The sequence below is a fragment of the Spea bombifrons genome, chromosome 2 (assembly GCF_027358695.1).
Source record: "Spea bombifrons isolate aSpeBom1 chromosome 2, aSpeBom1.2.pri, whole genome shotgun sequence".
NCBI classification, from domain to species: Eukaryota; Metazoa; Chordata; class Amphibia; order Anura; family Pelobatidae; genus Spea; species Spea bombifrons.
Window position 1 is genome coordinate 129,755,639 of NC_071088.1, and position 27,982 is coordinate 129,783,620.

General features: G+C 38.8%; 1 protein-coding gene across 2 annotated transcripts in view; it reads right to left on the bottom strand.

Moving 5' to 3' along the window:
• The window catches only part of DYNC2H1 (dynein cytoplasmic 2 heavy chain 1), a 146,519-nt gene extending 118,537 nt beyond the window's left edge, over nt 1–27,982 (bottom strand). For both annotated transcript variants that reach the window (XM_053456486.1, XM_053456485.1), the window contains exons 1-28: nt 27,717–27,982; nt 25,677–25,847; nt 25,166–25,304; nt 24,119–24,237; nt 22,956–23,104; nt 22,318–22,546; nt 21,462–21,596; nt 21,260–21,373; nt 20,874–20,985; nt 20,530–20,654; nt 19,737–19,912; nt 16,720–16,915; nt 15,609–15,704; nt 15,225–15,386; nt 14,403–14,501; nt 13,452–13,591; nt 13,136–13,364; nt 12,176–12,303; nt 10,619–10,734; nt 9,746–9,873; nt 4,425–4,574; nt 3,965–4,170; nt 3,409–3,564; nt 2,439–2,553; nt 2,041–2,211; nt 1,374–1,756; nt 234–366; nt 14–131 (exon numbers count right to left, since the gene is read on the bottom strand). In XM_053456486.1, coding sequence (XP_053312461.1) covers nt 14–131; nt 234–366; nt 1,374–1,756; nt 2,041–2,211; nt 2,439–2,553; nt 3,409–3,564; nt 3,965–4,170; nt 4,425–4,574; nt 9,746–9,873; nt 10,619–10,734; nt 12,176–12,303; nt 13,136–13,364; nt 13,452–13,591; nt 14,403–14,501; nt 15,225–15,386; nt 15,609–15,704; nt 16,720–16,915; nt 19,737–19,912; nt 20,530–20,654; nt 20,874–20,985; nt 21,260–21,373; nt 21,462–21,596; nt 22,318–22,546; nt 22,956–23,104; nt 24,119–24,237; nt 25,166–25,304; nt 25,677–25,847; nt 27,717–27,902 — 4,381 coding nt within the window. In that variant the 5' untranslated portion in view covers nt 27,903–27,982. The remainder of the gene's footprint in view (nt 1–13; nt 132–233; nt 367–1,373; nt 1,757–2,040; nt 2,212–2,438; nt 2,554–3,408; nt 3,565–3,964; nt 4,171–4,424; nt 4,575–9,745; nt 9,874–10,618; nt 10,735–12,175; nt 12,304–13,135; nt 13,365–13,451; nt 13,592–14,402; nt 14,502–15,224; nt 15,387–15,608; nt 15,705–16,719; nt 16,916–19,736; nt 19,913–20,529; nt 20,655–20,873; nt 20,986–21,259; nt 21,374–21,461; nt 21,597–22,317; nt 22,547–22,955; nt 23,105–24,118; nt 24,238–25,165; nt 25,305–25,676; nt 25,848–27,716) is intronic.

Genomic DNA, 27,982 nt, shown 5'->3' on the forward strand with positions numbered 1-27,982 from the left:
TCAGTAGCTTTACCTGCAAACAGTTTCTTCAGGTGAGACTGAATTACAGCCGGATTGGTGGACTGCCCCAGGATTTCCAAGAGGTCATCGTCGCCAATAAAATAAAACCTAGGGAAAGCGGACCTTTTTTCCTGGAAAACACCAAAATGGGGGAAAAAAATAAACATTTAATATTTCCTCTCATGTAATAATAAGACATATATTCTCAGAGCTTATAGCAAAAATATACATACCTCCAAAAATTCATTTAAGGATTTCTGACATCGTTGAAGCTGATCTAGTATAGTAATCAAAGAGTTCCGGATTCCAGCCCGAGACGTTAATAACGTTACTCTGTCGTCCCGCTTTATATCTGCCATTATTGCACTGAAGGGAATTAATATTGTTATGCATTAAAACAGCATCATTAAATTGCATCTATCTATCCCATTAATGGTCCCCTTGATCCTGCAGCTTTTGCAAAGACCAAACTACAAGGTCTATGTCCCACCACAGAAGACATTGGTCAAGCCAAAAGAAATATATACTATTCACTAAAGAGTCGGTAGTAGTTGTGATTTCAGCCAACCACACTATTCTTACAACAGAGGCTTACAAGGCTTGGTCCTTCACAACATCAAGGGAAGTCAATGAGATGGCATTGAAAATTCCCCTGCAAGCTTTTATTTAGTGAATAAATCCCAAAGTACAAAAAGAATATGAGAGCGAGTTTACTTTGCATCAAACCCAGTGGAGCTGTGGATTTTTATATTAGTTAGTAACACCGAAGGGCCACATATCAGCAGGAAAGAAGCTGGTCAGACAAAATAGAAACCTGTACAAAAAACACAAGTGAAAAGAGTTTCCTACGTGACAAAAATTGATTGGGATTTTTCTTGAGAGGAGAAAGTAGCTGGACATTTAATTGATGTTCACACCATTTAAACAAGCTGTGTCCGAAGAAAAAAAAAAGTCGATCTGGGATATATCTTAGGAAAATATGGTCAATATGGTTTGTTCTGTGAGTAAAGATCAAGGCAATCGTGAGAACTGGCAGTGGGAATGCCGGCAAAATCAGTATTTGTTGAGTAGCTCTCAGTTTCATGCTTAATACGTATGTATACCATTGTCTGTGGTCACAGGGGGTCCCCTGAGAGAACCCCTGGTGAAAAAGGACCATGTCCGCTTGGGTAACAGGAAAAAAACACTCAGACCAGAGACCATATTTAGACCTTTGGCTCATCTATACAAACCACAGCAAGTAAACGGATCAAAAACTTGAAATACAATGGTCTACTCAAAAACATAGCTCTTACAAAGTTAATCACACACATAAAATTACATGGAAGAGGGAAACTTAAATATAAAACATTTCAAGCATTAGCTCTACGTACCGAAAGTCTTCGTCCACTCTATTAAAACGGGCTTGTTCTCTTGGAAGTGCCCCGCGGCCAAAGATAGGCTCCAAGTACACCCATTTCCTTTGTATCTGGTTGAGATTCTGCAGATATTCATCAAGCTCCGCAAGCTTCTTTTCCCATATAGACACCTTATCCTCAAAGCCTTTGTAGTACGGCGAATCCTTCAGAGACTGGAGAAGGCATCGGTTATCTCCAACTTGATTCACTATATCTTTCCAGTCCTTGATTAGCTTTATTTTCCGTGCCTGGCTGTCTTCATAATCGGTCAAAGTAAACACCGCTCCAGCTCCCCAAAGATCCAGCTCCCGCAGAGCCTCCCTGATTGTAACTTCACCTTGAGCCCGACTATTAAGGTCCTGTTCAAATATATTGCATGAAAGTTATATTTATCAAGGAAAAAGGAAAAAGAAAACAAGAACAAAAAGTATGCTACTGCAACCTGGCTTTTTAAAGAGTGTTATTATATATATATATATATATATATATATATATATATGTACACATACATATATTAAAGATAAAAAAAGTAAATAAAAAGACTGAAATTCAGGTCATTTCAGTCTTTTTATTTTATAAAAAAATTACAAAAATACAAATTCAATAGAACTCCAGTTTTGTGGCAATTTGTTTGAAGCCTTACTTTCAATTCTGAAGCTTTTGATATAATAACATCAGCAACTTTAAGAAGGTCTCCAAATAACAGTTTTTCCAACGTAGTTCCTTTGGGAAGTCCAAGAAGCCTGAAAAGGTCCAGCCAATGATCAGGAGACAAATGTTCCCCGCGTACGTACTTCAGGACAGGCACAACGTTCTGGGGTAAAGAAGATCGACATATATCACTAAGGTGTAACTGGTTCTACTCAATATATATCTTATATAGTATATATTTATAAAAATCAGTTAAAATGAATGATCTACAAAGTTTAAATGGACTCAAAGTTACATTTTTCCATCCTATATAACTAGATATCAACATAAGAAGAACCTTTGATGAACGTGATCGGCTTCTGGGATTTGCCAGTGTGTAACGGTAATTACCTTATATCTGTCAATATCCCGCTGTAACTTCACAGACATTGTGGTATGTTCTTCTAGTTTCCTAAGTCTATCGTGCCAGGTCAAAAGATATTCTTCAAAACTATAGTACTTGGTCCTAGGAGAAAGAGACGCCTAAGTAACGCTGCAGCATACGCATTAAACTCGGACAGGTATAACAAAATGAACTGAGAAGAGCTGCCAGGGCCTTTATTCTACCAAGGCGATTTATAACGAGTGACGCTATTGATATTGCGCACATCATGGTTGCTACAAGTTAGAGGGTAGAAAATGAATTAATATTAATATATTATTGCCCTCAGAAATATAATTGTTTTAACAAATGATATAGTAAGAATGCAGACACAGAATAAGTTGCAGAATAGTAATTTAGTCTTTCACAATATCCCTTTACAGATCCTTATAACTTAATGATGGCCGGGTAGCATCACAGTCTGCCTGAAATATAAAAACATATAATTTAGATGGCAGATACAAACCATTTGGGCCGTCTAGTCCGCCTGCTATTTTTGCTCTTGTCTTAGATTCAGGAGCCATGTGTCTGTCCCATGCATATTTCAATTCCCTTCTACCACTTCTTCCAGGAGGCAACAACTACTATAGTGGAGTTGCTACACTCTATTGAATCACTTCTGATGGGAGGATGTTCCGTTTATCTACCACCCTCTCAGTAAAATAAAACTGACCGTCCAGTTTTTTATTCTATGGCCCCTTGTTTCAACGCTTCTCCTCTAAAATAAACATCCCTCCTGTACTTCGTTAATGGTGCTCAATAGCTTAGACTAATGATCAAGGAAAACCACAACATGGATCTTTACAATAAAAGTTTCCACGTATGATGCATACATCAGCCTCCTCATCTGCCAGTTATTTGACATCACTATTACATGAACTAAAGACAGGACATGGATGTATTTTACATCTTCCAATTCCATGGAATAATAATTCATACCTGAAAGAGATCCAGTCTTCTTTTGCCCTTTCGAATAAACCTTGGGAGAACTCCTCATACAAAGACCATGTTTCTGAATAACCCTCAATATCTATACGTATTTCTTCTGCCAGGAAGAAGTCAGGAGCCTCCAAGCCAAAGTGCAGGCAGTCCTCACTGAAACAAGACATAACACGTAAAAACGCAAGGGTAAAATGAACTGATTCAACTATTTCCTTCCTTGTCATGTTTACCACAAATGGATTAAAAAACTAAACAATTTGGACCAGCCAAAAGTCAACGGAAAAAATACATTTTCATTTCAACAAATTATTTTCCCAAAATAAACATATTTTATATGAAAGTGTAAACAAGGTAAAAATAAATACATTTTCTTTTTAATGTGCTTTTAAGTAGCAGTGAGCTAAAGCCATAAAGCAAAATTATTTTTTATGTGATTTGGAGAATTTCCATTCTAAAGAAGCCATCGAACAGAAAAGCAGCCATTGGCAGACTTTGGGCTTGGAATGAAATCTATGAGAACTTAAATAATTGTAATAAATTATTAAAAGCTTACATCAGCTTTTTCTTTGTCACTTCAAGTTCATCAAACTCTAACTTCTTTTCTTTGATCGACTGGGCACTCATCTGTAAAGCATCTTCTTGGCCGGATTCAATGATGTCATCATTTGGTTTAAGATGATCCCAGCGGGCTTTGAATTTCTCCAGTTCCTGAGAATATACCTGGACCCTGGACTTGACATTGTCCTTCATTATTTCAATCTGGGAAAAAAAACGTAAAGAAAACTTGACATTACCACATTAATGGGCATCTACTTATTTCATATGAAAACATTGACATGACTTTGGTAATTAGTATTTAATACAGTAACTGATGTTACTAGAAAAACTGCTCAATTATTCAAAAACATATAGCTTTCACAAGTTTAGGAACTGGAAAGAGATCCTACTGGATCTTCTAAGAGTCATACAATTTTGTTTTAACAAATTGTTGAAGATAGGAGGTTATTTTTCACCTGTTCCTTAATCATTAGTTGATGACTTTCCATCATTAATTCAAATTTATCCCATTTTGCTCGTAGATTGCCAATCGTATCTAAACCGCCTCCCGCTACCGAGCGCAGTAGCCTGTTCTTCTCTTCTGCCTCTTTAAATAAAGGCAATATCTGGAAAATGAATAGCATATTAATCCATGAAACCAACTTATCAGACGGAAGCGCGGTAGCATGCCTACCTCTACAGGGCTTTAAAATCAATTATGTCGCATTCAGGAGAAGATGCAGAAGCGCTCTCTGCTGATAAGAACATTTTAACGTAAAAGCCAATTTCCAGATAACTTGTAAAGCTAGACACTTTAGAAGCAGGCAACAAATCGTTTTTGTCCACATAAAATAGAGGGGGGGGGGGGAAGAGGGATATTAAAATGTCCGGCTCATAGCTATAGAGCTTCCTGACCCTGCCTTAAAGTGAATATGCAAATATTAACTTATACAGACTGGATAGAGTTAATCGCTGACCACATGAAATAAGTAAACAATAAGTTAATTTAGAATTACTACAGAATGAGAAAGAATATCCAGACGGCTTATGAAGCTTATCTAATCCTAACTATGATCAGGCTACAGCCAAATTGAAAAAACATTCTATTACAAACATGTATTTTAGCCCATTTTTGTCCCATGCTGCGCCACAATGACAGATTTACATCAAACACTTCCACACCTAAAGGAAGCTTAAGTTTACGCGTAACTGTACGAGACGAGAAGCCCACTGCAGTGTGAGGTCGTCGCCCTGTATTTTTGTGCATATATATATATTATTTTTTATTTTATTTATCACTTCTTTTTTTTTTTTTTTTTTTTTTTTTTTTAACTCTTTATTAGAAATAAATTTTCTTTTAAAAGACACATATAACAAACTTCCAACACACAGACAAATGTATTGACTTATATTGTACTTAATACAAGACTAAACATAAATAATATAGCTCTTTGAAAGATGGTTCTGGTGAAACCTTAAATCTTTAAGAAAGGGGCGATAGTGTCGTATGGCTAATTAAGGATGGTTAAACTCTGTCCAAATTCAACTGAAAAATAATTTCTTAAAGTCTAAGTGGAAAATTTTGATTCCAGCTGGACCAGATCTTATTATAAGAGACTAGATTATTTCGAAAGAAATATCTTTCTGAAGTGGCCTGAGTATTAATTTGGTTAAAGATTTCATCTCGTGTTGGAATGTTCTGAGTTTTCCAGCGGCGAGCTATACAAATCTTACAAGCCAGTAGTATATTAATAAAAAAAATATTATTAAATTTAGATGTGGGTGGTAGGTCCAAATGAAACATAAAAGTTTGAGGTAACAAACTTATTCTAATACCGGTATTTGTTAAAAATATGGAACAGGCTATTTCTTTAATAAAATCAAGAATCTGACACTCCCACCATATATGAAAGTGGGTTCCCACTGCTTGATTGCATCTCCAGCACAAACCATTGACCGCAGTAAACATCTTACTAAGATTATATGGGACCAAATACCAGCGATGAAGTAATTTAAAGTATTGCTCGTGTAAATTTAAGCAATGCACTGCTTGTCTAGTATGGTTCCAAGCTTTGTACCAATTTTGATGTTGAAACTCGATCTTAAGGTCTTTTTCCCATAACAAGATCGTCTTAGGTTTCTCTTGAGGTAGGAGATTTGTCAGTTGTTTTGCTACCTTCGAGATCTTATTTAATAGCGGGGGTTCTAGGAAAAGGTCATCCAGTTTGTCACATCCCCTTATTGGAGTTATAGATAAAAATTGTTTTATACGTAAATATGAGAAAAGGTCTTTATTTAATAGGTTATATCTAGTCTGAAGATCTACAAATGGGGTCACTGTTTGTCCTTCTATAACATCTGCGATGTCTAGTATTCCCTTTTGTTTCCAACTCTGAATATGTAGATCTCTAATATTTAAATTCAAAATTCCTATGGGGGATAGTTCAGATATCGCAGTTGATAAGCCATAGTTTTCTCGAACTTTGAGTATTACTTTTAATATATCTTTCATTAGAATACTTGGTATTCCTAATTTTTTAATCATTTTCTTGTCAAGCCATATTAAATTAAATGGTTCAATATTGTTATTTATGCTTTTCTCAATATTATACCAACCAAGATTATGTTTATTTGTTTGTCTCCATGCCATTGCATGGGAAATATGAGAAACTTCATGTAGTCTATATAGATCCGGATAACCTATCCCCTCCTGAGAGATACTCTTCTTCAAAATATTTTTTGAGATCCTAGGTCTCTTTGTTGACCATACATATGTTGAGAATAAATTATCAAATTCTTTCAGTAATTTCTTAGGAACTATATAGGGTATCATTCTAAACAAGTATAAAATTTTGGGTAATAGATATGCCTTAAGTATATTTATTCGACCTAACCAGGATAACTCTATCTTTTTCCATCTAGAAGTTAAGAGTTTCATTTCTTCTAATAGGGAACCAAAATTTAAAGAAATTATTTCTGATAAATTTGTAGTAATTTTAATACCCAAATATTCAATTATATGCTGGATTTTAATTGCATTAGGTCCCACAATAAGAGATCTTTGTTGTTTTTCATTCAAGTTTAATGTTATTACTTGTGTTTTAGAAAAGTTTATTTTATAATTAGAAAAAGATGAATATTCCTTTATTACTTCCAAGATGGAAAAATATGAGTATTCTGGAGAGGATAAAGTTAGAAGTACATCATCTGCATATAGTGTAATTTTGTGTTCCTGAGAACCTATCCTTATCCCTAGGATCTCAATTGAATTTCTTATAGATTTTGCTAAGGGCTCCATAACCAATGCGTATATCAATGGAGCTAGTGGGCAGCCTTGACGCGTACCATTCTGGATTTTAAAAGACTCTGATTCAAATGCTGTTCCCTTAATTCTGGCAGTAGGGGAGGAGTATAGTGCCATAATAGATCTTATAAAATTTCCATTTAATCCAAATACATGGAGAATTGCTTCCATGAATTTCCAATTAACTCTATCAAAAGCCTTTTCAGCATCTAGTGCTAGAAAGGCTGAGGGAGTTTTCTTTCTGTGAATTTCTTCCAAAATATTGAGGAGTCTACGGGTATTATCTTCTCCTGATCTTCCGGATATAAAACCTGTTTGGTCTGGATGAATAAGATCTGGAATTATCTTTTTAAGTCTTTGTGCTAATATTTTAGAAAAAAATTTTACATCCACATTTATGAGGGAGATCGGCCTATAGTTGGTTACTAATGTTGCATCTTTCCCCGGTTTTGGTATAGGCGATATCGAAGCTTCCAGCATTTCAGGCGGAAATCTGCCCAAATCTCCAATTTCATTAAAGAGTCGTTGGAGAATTGGGCTTATTTCCGTTTTCAAAATTTTAAAAAGTAACGCTGAAAACCCATCGGGGCCTGGTGCTTTCCCTAAAACCAAATTATCTATAACGTCTTCTATTTCTTCAATGGAGACAGGTTGGTTCAAGACAATCGATTGTTCTTTTGTTATTTGCGGAAGATCTAATCTGTCTAAATAAGAATATATCTGTTCTTCAGTCTTATCCAAGCTGCCCAAATTATAAAGAGTTTCATAATAATTTTTGAAGGCGTCTCCTATTTGAACCGGAGATAAACAAATTTTGTTTTTAAAGTTTATCTGTTTAATCCTGTAATTTTGATTTTGTATTTTAAGTTTGTTTGTTAAATCTCGAGAAATTTTATTATTACTGCAGTACCATTTTTGTTTCAGGCGCGACATAATTTTATCTACGTTGAGTTGTAGTTTAATTAGTATGTCCGCTTTAATTAGTTTTATTACATCATATTTTTCTTGATTGGGGTTGATCTTATGATCCCTTTCTGCTTTTGATAAAGCGATATATAGGTCTGCAAGATTATCCCCTCTGGACTTTTTAATCCAGGAAGCTTTTTTGATTAGGTGACCTCTTAAAAAACATTTCAAAGCGCACCATAAGGTGCTTACTGAAGTATCTCCGGTATCATTATATTCCAAAAATTGTTTAGTTATGTCACAAAGTTCTTTTTTATTCTCATCTGATTTTATTATTTGCTCATCTAGGCGCCACCTGGAATATTTTTTATAATTTGGATTATCTAAAATTTGAATAAAGACTGGTGCATGGTCAGACCACGTAATATTACCAATTGACGAAGAGGAACATCTCTCTAATGTTAGCCCCAACATAAAAATAGCGTCTATACGTGAGTATGATTTATGAGGAGCTGAATAAAACGTATAATCTTTTTCTTGGGGGTGCATAGTCCGCCAAACATCATACAGATTATGTTTAAATAATGAAGCAGAAAACCTATCGATTTTTTTCCTTAGTTTGTTATCATATGCATCCGTTTTCCTTTCTGATATTCTATCTAGATTGAAATCTTGTATGCAATTTAAGTCCCCCCCTATAATTACTAGACCTTTAGCGATTTTTTCTAAAATTTCCATTGAATCGTTAATAAACTTAGCGGTTGATTCAGAAGGAGCATAGAGGGTCATAAATGTATAAAGAATATCATTAATTTTACATATTAAGATTAGACGTCTCCCCTCATTATCAGATTCATGTATGATATATTCAAATTTATTTTTCTGAGATAATATAATAGCAACTCCTCTTTTCTTTTCTTTAAGCATGGAAGATGTATAGATATAAGGGTATTTACGGTACTTCCACATAAGAGGTTGTTGTTGTTGCCAATGAGACTCTTGAATAAACGCAATATCTATATTTCCTTTTAACAAAAGATCGTAAAGATAGGACCTTTTATGTGGTGAGTTCAACCCTTGTACGTTAATTGTTACCAAATTAAGGGTCATTAAAAAAAATTTGTATAACAGATTTGTTCTAGGAAGACCTCTAATTTTCGCCAATTAAGACACTCGCCCCTATCAAGATCTAAATAGGTTTCAACATAATTTTCAAAGAGCTTTACATTAAACAAAGAATTCACATTTAACATTAAATCAAACATAGAAACATGCATTCTGTCCCCAATACTTGGGAGGAAGTTACTTCCTAACCTCCCATTTTGGAGAAATAATCCCTGAACCATCTGGGATTATTATTATGGGGGTGCTAAAAGGACTGATATTTATCACTTCTGATGGGAGGCTTTTTTGGTAGAGGGGATTGCTCTACCATCCTCCTTACAATATAATAATCACTATAACAGAACTTTACTTGCTAACAGATTGATCTGACGCTGTGAATAACATTCTCATAGATCAACCAAACCCATGATGGGCTTGGATCGTCGTCACAGAGTACGGAAGCGACATAATGTTAATCCGCACCTCTGGTTTCCCGTTTTTCAGCTCGCCATGTTTCATATTGGCCTCTCCAATTTCTTCAACGCTCTGGGGACGGCTAGATAATATTTCCATTCCCTCGGTCACAAAGGTATCAATTTTGTGCAAGTGAACTGGGAAAAAAGTGTAAAAAAATCATGTTTCAAACATGCCTCGGCTAACAGGCAGGGGTTCATTCTGGGATGATTTTGTGCCCTTTAATAATAAACATTCTTTAACAAGATTTTAAGAATATGTTCTATTTTTTTGTAAACAAATAACACAAACATTAAAAAAGTTTGTGATTCCAGATGACAGTTTTACAAAAGTAACAGTCATTTATACTTTTGTTGGCAGAAAACTGTAACTTTCAATAACATTTTACAAAGAACAACTGCTGGGTTTATTTACTAAACGGGGAGCTGGCAGGAGAGCCAGCAAGAGGGACTGAGGTGGCCCTGTATAATGTATAATTCAATAGGTGAGGTGACTTTGAAGAACTCTCGGTAAACTTAATTGTCCATGATACAGGGTAAGCAAAGCTCTTCGCACAGAGCTGGCCCTTCGTAACGTATCACAAAGTCAAATTGCTTTCTTACAAACTCTCTCTAAAGGATAAGTCCGGACGTCCACGCCAGACATCAATAACAGAATCTGATCATTTGTTTTAATTTTCAGATAAAATCATACACTGTTTCTGCAATCTGTCTGGAAAGAATAACACCTTGAACACTGATGATAACACATTTCTCATGAATGCCCCCTTCCGTCTGGCCAGGGAAGGTTTCTTACATACCGAGAGGTGAAGCATCGGAAAAGCTTGAAATTCACTCAACGATTCAATACGAAGTAAACATCGATTTAGCAAAGCAAACTAACCTTGGATTGATTTTTTCAGCGAGATGAGAAGGGAATCAAAGAGCTTCTGAATGAGATCGTCTATAACAGCCTTCACTGGATTGCAGTTAATGGTCATGCAGTCAACCTTTATAGTGCTTAATAAAAAAAAAATACAAAAATTATTACAAAAAACCCTTTATAGTTCTGTAAAACCAAGTTTCCAAAAAGCTTACAGTCATGTTTTAGGACAAAGACATCTGACATGACCTATTTTCTGTTGTTGACATGTAAACCACCAATTTTAAAACCCATCCAAACAAGCCGGACATTGATGACTCGGATATATCATCCGTTCCCTTCAAAGCGGCAAACGTAAAGAAATTCTATCATACATGCGTCCAATAAACAAAATATATACTAGAATATAAAGTATTCCAACAATGTTTATGCTGAAACTTAACTCCCAGTACAACGTCCACTAACCAATGACTGGCCGCCAACTAACAACAAAAGGTAGAACAATGGGCAAAGTGAAAAATATAAAGAAATAAATAACTTTTTAATAAAACATAGATAGCCAAGTGAAAATGAACACCAAAAAACAGAATATAAAAGCGACATCAGCTTCCAAACCAACCGGCAGCTACTAATCTCTCCTCTCCTCGCTTAACAGATCTGCCACAGTTTACTACTTCAGAGGTGTTTACTGGTGGGAAGGTATCCATTTATCAAGCCTGACATCCCCATCCTACACCATGCAGACCCCCCTCCTAATTATTGAGTTTAGGTGTCTCCGCCATATCCAAGCGCCTAGGACAGGGGCGTCCAACCTGCGGCCCTCCAGCTGCTGCAGGACTACATCTCCCCTCCTCCTCAGCCAGCCCCTTAGCTGAAAGAGCATTATGGGAGATGTAGTCCTGCAGCAGCTGGAGGGCCGCAGGTTGGACACCCCTGGTCTAGGAGTAACGATAGCTCAGCCACAAAGTTGCAGCCTATGTACTCACAAAAGCATTGCAGCAAAGTGCCAAAGTGCATAAAAATCTCCTGTCCACAGTAGCATCTCTCACTACAGAGATCCAAACGGTCTCTGGAAGCAACATCAGCAAAGGCACCGTGTGTCAGGAGCATCCAAGCCGCTATGTACAAAGCCAAGCTTCAGCTGGAGTGGTGTGAAGCCACCGCCGCTGGACTATGGAGCAAATGTCCTTTCCTGTTACAGTCCCAGTGCGCAAACCAAGGTCCGTAAAGACACAGCTTGAACGCCTTTGGGGTGAACTGGGATGGAGATTGCGAGCCGGGCCTTCTCGTCCAACATCAGCGCCTGACCTCACAAATGCTCTACTGGATGAATGGGTACAAATTTCCACGGAAATTACAAAATCTTGGGGATAGTATTCCCAGAAAAGTGGAGGTTGTTGTAGCCACAGAGGGGGTGCCAGCTCTATATTAACACCCATGGTTCAGGAATGAGATCATATAGGAGTAATGATCGGGTGTCTACATACGTTTGGTGATATAGTGTATGTAGAGTAAAAAATACTTTATGTATGCCACAAACGCTTACACACATTACATAGAATACGCAATAAAAGTTACCTTGGAAGTCGTTCCACTTCCTTTCCTCGTACTTTCAAAGCTTTGAAGTTTTTCTCCCAGTCGCTGACATTACATAAGAATTTCTCCATCAGAGCTTCAACATCTACTTGCCCGATCGCGACCCATTGCTTGAAAAAAAAAAATGAACACAGTGACACCGAATATTCACATGGTTATCACATGCAAATAACTAAAGATCACTGGTGGTGATATTGATTATATGAATATTTAAATCACCAGTTACACACTTCTGTACATAATTCAGTACGAAATCTGTAAATATCTGTAAAGGGATAGACAAACTTGTTTTCCCCAACACAGCTTATGCGGGATTTGTAAAGCTGATTTTGCTTTTTTTATTCTATTTATCTGCACATCAATAATAAAAGTAAAGATACAATCCAAATTTACCAACTGTCTTAAATCTCTAAAGACTTGCATACAGACAGATTACCTGCCACTAAGAACTTTCATAAAATCAGAAACCCTAAAGCTTATGGCTTGATTACCCAGTATGTTTGAGGGGCGCCATTCCGGCATTTGGACACAAAAGTGTACTTTCACATTAACACATTTCTGCAGAAACCTCTTGGTGCCGCACAAAAGTCCCCTACTTGTCATAGAGTTCCGGCTTTATCCATAATGGAAGGTGAACCAAAATTCAGGTTTTTGTCCCCAAGTAACCTGCTTGAAGATTTTTAGTGTGTTTTGTATTTAGCCAGACACAAAATCTTCTTTTTTTTTTAAATAATATTATTTTAATAATCTTGTTGGGTTTTTTTAGGACATCTTGAGCTTTTAGAAGACACCTTGACCATTTTGAAACTCAAGTGCTAGGTGTCCCACAGAAAGCGGAAGAGAAGGTGGAAGATCTCAGTCCTATAAATAACATCTAACTAGTGTATGGTGCTTATAAATAACTTTCAATTCCTACTGAAGTCGTTGGCATGCGCAGCAAACCTTAAATTGATCCATGACAGCCGATAACCGCTGGAATAAATCTTCTGCCTTGCTGAACACGGTGATGAAGCCATTTGCATTCCTCTCAGACATAACAGAATATATTGGCTCTTCACCAGGTTCACTTAATCCCTTAAACTGGTTTGGAATGGAAATGAACCTCTTCATGTCACGGTAATACTTGGCCCGAATTTCTTCAAAAGGTGGTTTAAACTGCAATCTCCCCTGCCTTAAAAAAAGAGCACCGTTAAAAAAAAACATAAAAGTCGTGATTTTTCAGTGTCTATAGAATTACGCCATCAAAAATAGTACCCACTTAAATGTTAAATCAATGTTTATTTCTGGCAGATTTTCATTAAGTGCTTCTAAGCCCATCTGGTACTGATGCTCTAAGGCCTTGTACACCTGATGATTCCAATGTTGCCGCCATGCCCTCATATCACCGGGATGGAATCCCTAAAACAAAAACGTAAAGATCAATTTAAACGCAACAGAAGAACAATCTCTGATACTCACCTTTAGGCTTGTTCAGTAATGGACAATAACAAACTCACTAACAGAAATGCCGAGTGGGAGCTGGTGCTGTGATTTATCAGCCAATGCCCTTAATGTGCCCGGGCCAAATTTACCAATTTCCAGTTAAAAGTCTATGTCCACAGAGTAATGGGAATGTAAATTGTTCTTATGAAGGCACCAGAAATAAATACCCAAGGCATTCACAGAAGAACACCGGATCCCAGGAATCACATACATACATATATATATATATATATATATATATATATATATATATATATATATATATACACACACACACACACATTTATATACACAAGATGCTGTGTAAAAACTGATTGAGTACATAGCTACGTTGCGTGCATGCATTATTGGTTATTAGCTTTTATACTATATAAGTCTATATTCAGTTTAAAAGTAAGGAACTACTTTAATTTATTGAATCGGAGAGCTGGCAAAAGGTGGCAGAACTGGCATTTGAAATACTTTTTTGCCGTGATATTAATGTCCCTTTCTAATAGACAGCACTAATCTGCACTCACAAAAAGCAGAGAAATAACCGCCGGTGAGAAATCATCGTGTATATCCTGAGAACAGAAAGAGTGCTGCTCTCATGTACACAAAGCAGGTTTCCATTACATATAGACTACTTTACTCTGCAAACATGTTTCTTTACGAAACTGAAGTGTAGAATAGAGAATTTGGCAAAAAAAAGTGATAGAACAGTTAGTAAGAAACAAGGCCGTTCTACCTGATATTCAAGACTGGTGAAAACACTTCTCATCTCCTGAAGACCATCCTTCCATCGCTGCTGCTGCCGCAGCAAATCAATATTCATAAGCGCAACAACCTATGAGAAGAGAAAATTCAGGAAACTGCATAAGAAACCCATAATCTGCAATCACATTGTTAGTTTAACTTTATCTGCCTTACTTATTGGAAACACAGAGATCATATAACAGAGACAATATATTATTTCAGTCTCTCAGAACAAAATTGTTTAGCTCAAAAGCAATAGTGGGTTAGGAATATTTTAAAAACAGACTCAAATATCACCTCTTTGCAATGAGCTACAGCGAGACCTGCTGGATGAGTCTATAGATGACCACCATTAGTAAATTAAGCACATAATGTATTAGAACATTCTCAAGAGTGTATACTTTAATACAGCCCTGATGATTTAAGGAGGCTCATTGGCCAGTAAGCAGGGTGAAGAGGGCCGCCATCAGCCCTTTCATGAAATGAGAAAGCCTAAAGCTTATGGCTTCATTACCCAGTAGGTTTGGGGGAGGCCATCTAGGCGCCTGAACACAAAGCTTCTTGTTCAACACTTATAATAGAAGTCCAGCTTTATCCCGCTTCCATAAAGGATGCTGAATAAAAACTGAGCAGGTTCTACACCCAAGTTACCTTGGATTTTTTTTGTGTGTTTTGTATCCAGCCAGACAGACATTTTTCTTTTAATAATCTTGTTGGTTTCTTCAGGCCATCTGGACCTTTTAGAAGACATCTTGATGAGGCTCAAGGGCAGTCTACTGACAATATCAGTTATACGGGAATTACTTTGCGTTACCTTTTGGCAGAAGTCGGTGTGTTTCTTTCTAAGCTTTCGGTTTTCGGTGGACAGTTGCTCAGCTGCTCGCTGGAGCTTTTCTATATAGCTTTGTAGATCTTTAGGATTGTCCCACGTTATGCTAGCCTTCTGCCCAGTTTCATCCAAACTAGTTTTGGAATTCTGCAAAAAGTAAATGGAATTTAATTGTTTACCCCATTTGAAGCTTGAGGCATGTATGATACAGAGGGATTTATAAAAATCACCTTTAGTGAATAATCATTAATATAATATATGTATTTACTTTAATGAACAGTCTATAAAAAGGCATATTCACTACAATTTACAAAAAAAGTTTACAAAAAATGATTAAAATGTGATTTCGATTTAATAGATAATAATTACCTTGATTATCTGTTCAAATGCCAACGCAGACTTTAGCATCATTGGTCGCTGGCTTTGAATCATTTGCTGATCTATAGTATTGTAGAAGTGTGCAACCTGAAAACAAAGAAAATAAATAAATGCTGGCGCGCATAACATGTACTGTACAGTGTATAAAGCATAAATAAAACATGGGCAATCACATAGGCAGTAATACATCTAAAAGGCTGTCTCTGTCCTTCCCAAGCTGCAGGTACATATAAGCACAAACGTACTGCTCTTCTAATTATATTTTTTAAGATGTAACTTAACCAATTTTAGGGGTGGCTGAGAGCCTTCAAGTTGTAGCTTAACTATGATCTTCAATAATAAAGAGATACTGTATATCCATGAATACATAATCAATAACGCGCACTCCAATCAACACTATGTGCTTACAAAACCTCTTATTACTGCATAACACAAATTTCTATAAGCAAATGTTTCGGGGCTAAGACCCCTTTACATGTTGTCTTGGGACATAGAATTCATACATTTAATTCATCACATGAATGAATAGTTAAATACTTTCTATGTGGGTATCCACAAGCTCTGATTTATTCTAATTTAGCGTAAACACGGGTTAACATGGCCCCGGTGGACTGGCTGGTGGTATGCATCATCTCCAGTAGACATCACTATGCTACCTTTGGCGTGAGCAAGAATGGGGAGTCTTTAAGGGGTAGGGTTGAGGCGTATCACTTGAGGGCAGACACAGAGAAATGGGTTTTAACCCCAAAAGGTTTACTAATGGCGATGTGTGTTATGGAGAAATAGAAGCAGGATTGGAAGTATAGATGTGCATGGAACTGATCATTACCCAGTGATCATCAACCAGAAAGTTCCTCACCAAGTAGGACTTCGCTTGCAGCTCGGATTTAAGTTTATTAAAGAATATAAGAATTTAATAACTTTTAGGGCACTTTTTTACTTCTCTCTCTCTCAATTGCAAGAGAGATAATATATAAAACTCACCCCAACCTTTTTTGCCTTCACGGACGAAAAATTACTGTTTTTTTTTTAAATGAGACAATAATCGTTTTGATCGTTTGAAAGTGAATCAGTTTTAAAAATTCAGAAACTACGTGCAGACCTGTTTGAGAATCACTGCTTGCCTGTAGAACTGCTGAGCGGTTTTTGCAACTTGCTGAATCTTCGCAGGAATTATTAATCCAAGCGCTGACAGTTGCCTAACTTCTCTCAGAAGAACAACGAGACGATCGGAATAATGAACGTTAAGCGCTCCGCTGGTGCTGTCAAACTCCACAGCAAGACTTTTCGGCTGTATGCTACATCGATAGCCAAAGGAACAAAGCTAAATGTTAGTGTATAATGCATAAAAGAGGGAGTCAATAGTAATTGTTTATCCTTATGTGGCTGTGATAGTATAGGGGTTATGTGTATAAAGTGATTCTGGTGCAAAATGCAAAACAATGGGTCTTATCACCATAGCAACTGATGGGAAAGCCCAATTAGCAGCGATATTCCATCGGTTGCTATAGTGACATCACTAGGGCTGCAACTAACGATTATTTTAATAATCGATTAGTTGGCCGATTATTTTGTCGATTAATCGATTAATCGGATAAAAAAATACATTATTTTAAATTGAAGAAAAATTGCAATAAAAAACGTACAATTTACACTTTCATCTCTTTATTGCAATGGCCTCTCTCTATTCACCTTCTTATTTTACTGACATAATAATAAAAGCTACAAGAACCCAAACACGGTGTTTCTCAAACTAGGTTTTAATACAAAGTTATTAGTAAATATTAATTCATATGTTAACTATTTTTCATATTTAATAAAAACTGAGAAAAAAGCCTTGTTTAAATTTTTTTATTTACCAAACTGCCCCCCAGTTATGCACATCTGACCCCCAGCTTGCCACTCTGCCCCCATATATGCCTTATACCTCTTATATGCCAGATTCCACTGTGCCCCCTGATATGCCACAGTGCCCCCTGATATGCCTTATACTCCTTATATGCCAGTGATATGCAACTGAGCCCCCTGATATACCTTTTACCCCCAGATTTGTTTTATGCCCCCCTGATATGCCTAATATCGATATGTCTTATACCCCTATATGCCACTGAGCCCGATATACCTTTTACCCCCAGATGTTTATGCCCCCCTGATATGCCTAATATCCATATGCCTTATACCCCCTATATGCCCTAAAAATTCATAATACCCCCCATACACCACTATAACTCACCCATACACCACTCTGGCTCCTCCCCCTCCCATACACCACTCTGGCTCCTCCCCCCTCTCATACTCCACTCTGCCTCCTCCCCCCTCCCATACACCACTCTGCCTCCTCCCCCGCCCATCCATCACTTTGGCTCCTCCCCTCCCATACATCACTTTGGCTCCTCCTCCTCCCATACTCCACTCTGCCTCCTCCCATACACCACTCTGGCTCCTCCCCCCTCCCATACTCCACTCTGGCTCCTCCGAAACTCCACTCTGCCTCCTCCCCCTCCCATACATCACGTTGGCTCCTCCCTCTCCCATACATCACGTTGGCTCCTCCCTCTCCCATACATCACTTTGCCTCCTCCCCCCTCCCATACTCCACTCTGCCTCCTGTGAACCTCCGTTTCTGACAAGACACCAGGGAGCCGGGTAGAGAGGCAGAGTGGCGTATGAGAGGGGGAGGAGCCAGAGTGGTGTATTGGAGGGTGGCTCCCATACGCACCTCTGCGTCCTCCCCCCTCCCATACACCGCTCTGCCTCTCTACCCGGCTCCGTTACTGAAGGCACTTTCACTGCAGCTTCATAGAAGCCTCAGTGTAAGTGAAGGGCAGTAACGGAGTCTGTCTGTGCGATGCAGACCCCCACCGGCTGACAGAGAGGATGATTCTCTGTCAGCCGATGGGGGTCTGCATCGCACAGACAGACTCCGTTACTCACCTTCACTTACACTGAGGCTTCTATGAAGCTGCAGGGAAAGTGCCGGTCAGTAACGGTGCCGGGTAGAGAGGCAGAGCGGTGTATGGGAGGGGGGAGGACGCAGATGGGAGGGGGAGAGAGACGGAAGTGAGAGACCGGCCGACAGTGAGGGGAATCCAGGTGTCCTGCAGCGTTGCGGGGGATCTGGATTCTGGTGTTATAATCCGATCTCTGTTTGAGGTCGGATTATATAAGGAGAGGAGTTTTTCAGAGCATTTGCTCTGAAAAAAAACTCTTTTTATAATCGATAAAAATCGATCCGATTAATCGATAATGAAAATCGTTGACAACGATTTTCATTATCGATTATTATCGATTTTATCGATTAGTTGTTTCAGCCCTAGACATCACCAACTTTGAAACCTTGTAGTAATTTGCATAACGGCCTCAATAATACGGTATATTTTATTTTAATCCATGCTGCTGTGAACTACACGGTTCTATTCTATGGTTTTTTTTTTCACATGATCATGATGTTGCTGACCACGGTGAGACAAATAATTGTTGACAGAAACCATCATCAGCTTCCATGAGAAATAATGCAAAATTATGCTATGGAGTTTTAATAGGTCCCGTGTGTACCGGGCATCGCAAAACGTTCAGCACATCACGATACAGAATACAGAATCAAAGAGGATTTTTTTTTTTATTGTAAAGGGCCAATGCTGGCAGGTCGTGAGCGATGAGATTGAAGAAACCTGATTTAACTATACATTATTCAGGGTGAATTAACCCCAAAGTGTGAAATAAAGTCACACTTTTTGCATGTTCAGAAACTAGCTGTATTTTCATAGATATTGACATTTAAAGCATCACCTGAGTAACATTTGAAGATCTATTTTAATTTAAAAAAAATTACGTGCCAAATAAATATTATTAGAAGAGTTTGAAACGAGGTAAACTTCAGTGTTGCCGAATATGTTGGGTTTACATAAATCTAATAATAATAATAATAATGAAATGTACCAGAAGCTATAAGAAAACCAAAAATAGAAAACTCAAAGAACGGCGGCATTGGTAAGTATAAGATAATAAGGGCGGACTATTTCTTATTTGATGGTCGGAGGGGTGAAGGTTGTAGAAGTATCTCTACAAAGTATCTCGATAATATCACATTTATTATTATAAACAGAAAGTATGTTTTACCTTAACCCTGATTTAGGATCAGACAGGCTGGACTGGACATCTCTCGCCCATTCACTAAACTGCTCTTGTTCATACGTCTTCAATCTTTCTAACATTTCTTCAGCACTTCGATGGAGAGACTGAAACCCGGATAAGTCCGACAGGAGAGTTTCTCCTATCTTCATGGTGTCATCCACCTGAAACGCAGAAATCAGAAATACAGCCGGAGTTTCTAGATTGTTAACGTTTTAACAATTAAGTCTGATTTCTGAACACATATAGTTGTCAAAGCTGGCTAGTAAAGCTGGTAGATGGCTGTAAAGCCTCAAGCCCAAAAGTCCTCTGTGTTAATATTCCACTTAATATTGGTCCATCTGAAAAAGTGTTGTGAAAAATGTCTATAGCCAAAAGATGTACAGTTATATTTTTTATAGCACATTTGAAAGTCTATAGAAGGGCATTTAATGGACAGAGGTTACATTTGTGTGCACACTGCACTGTCAGGTTATAATCATCTGACCAATAACCGATATAGGAAATTAAGTTAAATTATATAAGGACCGTGAGATCCAGCTCAGTTTATGTGGTACGTAATGTAGGTATAACCAACTTTCTACTGTTTTTCAGACATTTCTCCATCAATGAAACACAAAACCTTTTCTCACAGCCCACATGTTTTTACACAATAAAACTTGACGATTGAGAACTTCTCTCAATTATGTGTGCATTTTAATCCTGGAAGTATCACGGAGGTCCCCGTCTAACCTAATGATATCCTTGCATTATCATTTGCATGCAGGCACTAATGGGTTACCTTCAGTTGCAGCTGGCGTACCCACACAATGTTATTCACAACCTCGGGAAGGTTCTTCCCGGCGAGAGGACCGGTGGAATCCCCTGGAGATCCATGGCAACGACTTTTAAAGTCTGTCTTGATATCTGTATACAAAAGAGAGTATAAAAAAATAAAGAATGGTACATTTCCAGTGCCAAGTATTTATTGTGAACGTGTCTGGGTATCACACTCATCAGGTACAATGCAAAGCATTTCATTAAAAGCATTTAAGTAGCATTTAAGTATCACTTTGTGATAAACTTGAAATGTTTATCACAAAGCTAAACATGATTTGCATCACGTTAGTAAATTCCCCTGATTACCATTGACGCCGTCCAGCAGCTTGGCCAGTAGAGTTTCTCTCTCTAGAGAAAGTTGTTTGCTGACGCTCGGTCGCTTCACTAGATCTTGATGCTTTTGAAAAGCTTGAAGAAGCTTAAGAACAAAGTAAAGAACAATCATGAAAAGGCACTTGAGCAAAATGATCAACATATCGTCCCAGAGAATTCCGGACGCAATACTTGTTTAGACCTCCAGCGCCTCTATTCTCCCGCACCCCATTGCTGTGTGGTAGTAGGAGGTGACCCAACATGGTGGCAAATAAACCCAGGTAGAATCCTACGAATGCCGATAAGACAGGACAGCAACCAAAATTCAGACCTGAAAGGGGCCTCAGCAAACCGTATATTTTCTTCTGGAATAACCTTACCTGTTGTGGATTATCTTGCATTTCAGAAAAATATGTTTTTAATTTGTTTGCAATTTTTTGCTCAGCTGGTTCAATGATCCTTTCATACTGAACAACGGCAGCTCTCCACAGAGGCTACAAATAAGAAAAAAATGTTAAAAAGTGTTTAGTTTTGTGCAATTATTTATAATAAGAGGCAGATGAGCCAGAAACCAAGTTTTACCTCCGTATAGGGATTATAGTACACAGGATTCAAGCCAGTGAAAGGCTCAAAGAATTTCACAAGGCGTTGGGCTTGGTCTTCGCTGTACGGTAAAAAGTGGGCAAGCTTTTCATGCACCATCCTTATGGTAAATACCTGAAATGCAACAGACATTTACTTTTACATCTCCTGTTGGCTCGATTATATATATATATATTAAATTTCAAAAGATTCAGGCTTAAGCACCCTAAAATAACATCAGATTCAGTGTTCAAATCTCAGTTCTTTGGCTTGCATTTTGGCTTAATTCTAGGAATATATATCACTATACATATAAAAAACACGGTAGTGTGCGAATTGTCTGTCGCACTGGGCGGGACATAAAGCCAAGGTCCAATCACAATGCACTTGATGCACTATGATTGGGCCTTGCCCTGCTTGGCATTCCAGTTCCCATCCTCTGATCTCAGGCACTCCAGCCCGGTCTTCTTTACAGCCCAAGCCTTTTACTTCCATACAAACATGATAACTTTGAAACATTGTTGCAATCTCAGCAATTATTTTCTCTTCATGCGATTTTATTTATTAGATTATATACATATAAATTACCTTTTCCATGGCCAATAAATGGATAGTTTGTATGTAAATATAAATATATATATATATATATTATTTATTTATTTTTACATACACACACACACTCCTCCAGAATCTGGAGCAAAATGAGCAGTCAAAATGATCAAACAGAGATGAAAATATATATATATATGTGTGTGTATATTATATATTTTCTTACACTAAAAGGCCTTAATGTAGACAAAAGCTTTTTAATATGTTACTCTTCCACTGCGGATTAACCAACACAAAGACTAAATACCTCTTCTAGCCGCTTGCCCAGCTTGTTAATATAATCAGGTGTATACGTCTCGGTTTTCCAAGGGTGCGGAGAGTAACGGCGCCATACTTGTCCCGTCAGATGCTGACAAGCAGCCGTCCATTGCTCACAAACAGTGATTCCTGCCCTCAGGTTTTCTCTTATTGTGGAAAATGGGCTCTTCCAGACATCAAGCGCTCCAAGAGCTTTTTGTACGCAGCGGCCCAAAGCACTCCCTAAAAGACAGGTTAAAGAGATAATCATTCACTAAAGAGTCACAGAGGAACAAAGCATTTAAGTACACGGTGCCCAGGAATAGACAACACATTTACTTTGGGGATCAAACAATCAAATTTAACAGTGTGATTGCCAAACTCAGATATGGGTGTTTCAAAGACATATGCATAAAGCTTAATGTTTTTTCTATACACCCCCCCCCCATCAGTGATCAGAAACACAAAAAGGGTGTTCTCTTCAGCAGTGACTTCCAGGAGTCAGAGGCACTGGGTTCACATGCTGCCGATATATTCTCCCCTACTGTTGGGTTCTGAATTAGCTGCCATAGAGCAGGACTTCCTATTGCTTTAATTGTTATTATTACCACTTCACCCACTGGGCAAGTGCTTCAGAAACGTGTAAACTTGCCTGTGATCTCTAGCAAATGCTTCATGCGATGTTCAGGGTAAGAGTCATACTCTGTCTGTCTCCACACATCATCCATTGCTTCCTGAGTACTTTCCACAAGCTCCACAACTTCAGCCAATGAAAGGTTATCAAGGCTACAGTAATACTGAAAGATAAAATAAAAACAATAACAATAATAGTAACAACAAGAGGACATTTTATTAAAAGAAAAAGTGAATAAAAGCGATGCGTTCCAGAAAAGTAAGACTTTCCTTCTAATGGCACATTTATTCCACGTGTTACGTGATTAACTACGCACTTCACCCTTACAAAATGCTAAGCAAACCCAGCGACTAAGACTGTATCCGTGTGGAGTAAAATAGGATGCTTATAACAATGCAGACATACATATTGTCCACCAGAGGGCGCTCTGAACACAATGGGCATCCAAGTAAAGAGTAGAACAATAAAGGATGACCATTCAGATGAAAGAATTGCCCATCTTATTGCATAATCTCCACCCAAAACAGCAAGGACAGAAGACATCCCAAACAATGACCATCCAAATGGTCAAGTGAAGCCAATCCCCTAAATTGTTATGGTGATATAAGGGAGACCACACCTAAAATATCTTTATCCAAGTTAAAGCACCCAATCCCCCATACCTAGTTTTTGGGGGGTTTTTTGAAGCCCCGAGGTCAGTGGCTCCGCAGTAAAGAAAAAGAAAAAAAAGAAAAAAGTGACTAGTGCCAATGTGTCATAAGGAAGCGGTGACACCAGGTCCCCTTCTTCATTTTCTTTGGGGGCCGCATTCCCCTAGGATATGCGGCCCCTTCCTTCCCTCCCTGACCATAAGGTGTGCAGGAAGGCCGGATCTTCTTGGTCCCTCCCCACAAGGGTTGGGACCACTGGAACGGTTGCTTGAGGGGGGGGCGCTCAAAAGAGCTACCTTACTTACAAGACAGCGCTATATACACACAGACAACTATTGGTGTGCACTGAACTTTGCATATGTGGTCTTGGTCTGTGTTTAGACCCTAGAAATGTCCACGTATGTTTAAAACTCTTTGGATCCTAAACCCAGAATTTCCTTTGTGTGCATATCTCTAGTAGGTCATAACTAAGTATGTAAATGTGTAAATACGACAAACACATCACACAGAGGGAACCCAGAACTCACTTTTGCAATTGGTTGAAACAGATTTCCAAAATGAACGGCTCTTTCTTTGGAGCTTGATTTAGCCCTACTCTCTGCAATTTCTGCCCAAAACTGGAACTCGTCATTAGGTGTCAAAATACCTGTAAGAGAAAAAGATTGTTGTGTTAGTTGGACACTAAATCCCGCCACACACACAAACACACACACACACACGGAATATATACAACCATCCTTTGGCAACAGGGAATTTTCTGTGAATCTGGTAAGTTTGCTAGGTGGTTAAACCTGGACCACCTATAACTCCATGTCAAATTAAACACAAGAACACTGCGGTAAGACTGAGATACAACAGGGTTAAGATAGGACCTTCCTTGAGGAGGACGATGCTGTAATGTAATAGGCAGGGTCCAAAAGTAAAACAAGCAAAGATCCATCAAGCACAGTAAGGGTCACCATAGCCCAACAAGAACTTAAACAGAAAGTTTACGAAGCAAACGCATCACCATAGTGAACCTGCGTTACATGGAAGTGCTGCCTGTTGAAATGAACAGCCGTAACTTCAAGTGTCAATTTAGATGCATTCGGGATTTCACGCGTGCTTCAACCCTTCTCTGGAATTCTCTTCCCTGTTGGATTAGACTCTCCCTCATCCGTGATTTTCAAAAGCTCCCTGAAAACCCACTTTTTTGTAAAGCGTACAACCTTCCTTCCTAACACTCTAAGCCAACATCCTAATCAAGCCATCTGAACGACCAACAACCCCTTCAGATCTGACTCGACCAACTCATCCCTACCCAAGAGGTCCCCTCCTACTGTTTCACTTCCCCGACTAGATTGTAAGCTCACAGAGCAGCGCCCTCTTTTCCTTTTGAACCCGTCTTTTATTGTTTGTGAATTTATTTTACTGATTCTGTAGTTCACGCTATATAAATACATGTAATGTGTAATGTAGTAAACTAGCACGTGGATGAGTGCAGAGTCCCGGAAGGTGTTGTGTAACATTCTCCTGAGCTATGGGGTTAAGGCCCTTTCAACGACCAAGTAAAAGGTCTTCCCCCAGAGGCAAACCTTGTAAGTCATCTTCCGCTCCAAGTCTTGTGCCCCCGCGGCTGGATATAGTTCTTCTCAGTATACTTCCCAAGCCTGCCTCTAGTTCACTCAGCAAGGTTTGCAGTTTTGGGTCGAGGTCTTTACTCCATTTTTCATCCTAAGGAGGACATCAGAACTTCAAATGTATCAAGCATTACAGAAAATACATACAGTATGTATCTAGAAACATAACTGACTTGGATACAGATTGGATTTTAGCCTACATGAAGTGTCACCACTGATAACAGGGACAATGTATAAAAGATATAAAGCGTAACACTTGTTTTTATAAATAATTGACTGGATGGAAAGCCCAATGGAAACCAGCCATTGCCAAAAATGAGTTACCTTTCCATTGTAATGTTTAGCCCAACCACAAAACATCCTTACTGAGAGGTAAAAGTCCCAAATACGCTTGAAGAACTATAGATAAAAGCAGCCAGGGTAAAAAAGATAGGAAATACTTAAAAAAAATAAATCCTCGGCTCACCTTCAATAACATCGGCGCAAAGACTTGCTTCACCGCTTGGTAAAGTGTATTTATAGGCGAATCGAGCATGGAGGACACCAGAATATTTTCATGAAGGTTGTCTTCGGTAATTACTTCAGGCCGTGTTTTAAAGAACACCAGAACTTTATCTTTCGTGTCGCCAGCGTCAACCTACAAAACAATCGAAACAAAAATTCACAAGAGCGCTCAAACGTCCCGATGAAATCAGCCAGCGCTGTAACATCTCCTCGATTCTGAAACCCAATAACCTACCTGGGGCTCCTCAACAGTGAAGACTTTTATTGGTCCCTTGTATGAATAGTATGCTGTGTATTCCGATAAAGTGAATCTCTCACAGCAACTAGGTAGCTCTCAAACTAATGCAAACGACATAGCCCGTTATGGTGTAAATTCAGTAAAGGGAGAAGGGACCTTTGAGCTCATGGCTTCACTAAACATCATGAAGCTCCAACCTCATTGAGCTTCTGCTGCAGGAAGAGATTGGCCGCCCCTGCACGATGTATAATTAAATCAAGATTTCTTCAGCATCTCCTCACTCATAGTATTTTGCAGCTGACCCCTTCAGCCTGGAGCCAACATTAACCCTACATAATGAATAATAAAGTAAGCAGGCGAGGGCTGGAACCTTCTGGCCCAGAGGAGGGCAGGTAAAGCCAAGTGGCCTCATTAACCCCCCCTCAAGTAACTCACATAGGCACTAGCATAAATTTACACAAACTTACACACTCACACTTAGACATACTTAAACTCACACACACTTACACACTCATGCTAACACACAGTCCCTCTCACACGCTTACAAACTCATGCTAACACACAGTCCCTCTCACACGCTTACACATACACACCGATGCTCACACATACTTCCTGCTAAGAGAATTTGTTTTGTCATTAGTAGCCATTGTACAGAATTAAAATTACCGGTCCTGTATAATAAGTTAGTATTATTTATCGTTTTATAACGAGCCGTCATACTCTGCAGCGCTGTACAATGGCAGTTATTTTAGAATAAGTTGGAAAGTCTCTACAGTTATTTCTGGGACATAAGGCTACAAAACGCATTTTAATCTTAAAACACCGTTCACTTCTGAATTCTATTTGAGGAGAAGTCGGCAGACTGGATGGGTTAAATGCCCCGTAACCATCTCGCAAGCCATAGTGAATTTAGCTCCTTAACGACACTATACACCACGAAGATCCAACCCCAGTGAGAGCTTGGCTGACCCTGTATAACGTATAGTTAAATCAGCGAGAACTCTCAAAAGTCTTCTCACCTATTGAATTATACATTATACAGGGCCAGCTCAGCCCTTCTTCCTGGAGGAACCTGCTTGTGCTCTCCTGCCAACTTTCCCTTAATGAACCGATCACAAGAATAAAAAGATCCAGTATAAAACATCCCAAGTGCAGCCGCCAATATTCTCATTTACCAATACGACTTCTTTCTGAAAAATGAACTTTTACCCCAAAAGCTCACAATCCGATCGCACGTCCTACACGTTAATCTCATCTACTGTAGGGGGCTCGGTAATATCACACGGCCATACACTGACACTTTTTAGGGGACATGGATCGGGGGGCAACGATTTCCTGAGACTACTGCATTGATTAAGGTATTTACATACTATTTTCTGCATATATAATATATATTCTGACATAGACATTATTGGGGCTTTTTATAGATGTAGAACCCTGTGATATCCTCATACCGAGATTCTGAACTCCTAGAAAAGAGGGGCATCAGTGGAGGAAAAAGAGACAGAGGGAGGAGTCCTAAAGAGGGACGTTTAGGATGATAGGAGTGATCAATGATCTATACACCGGTTCTGTAGTATATTCATATGATTGTACCCTGGCCCAATACATGAGGCGGAGGAGTATCAGTTACGGTAAAGCATGCACGATCTTTATTGTTGTTACTAGAAACTTTTATTAGCAGAAGCTAATCTGGATATAGGTGCCGTTTGCATACAGCCGGTGAGGCAGGTGTCAGGCTCCCCGGTAAGGCATGCAGGGTACCTTGTTGGTGAGCAGAAGCCGGGCCCCGGCCCTCCGTGCCGCCAGGATGAACTCGTTCCCATCATCCAAGAATCTGTCGAGCTCGCGGCAGTCAGGAATCTCCTCAGCCGCGGGAAGCCCGAAGTAGTTATGGACGGTGGTGAGGATAAACCGCTTCCTCTCATCTCCTCCGCCGAAAGTCGGCATCTCCCCCACTCGTACAACTACTACTACTCCACTGAGTGCAAGCCCACGGCGGCCTGTCACTTCAATGTGCCCGAAGGATC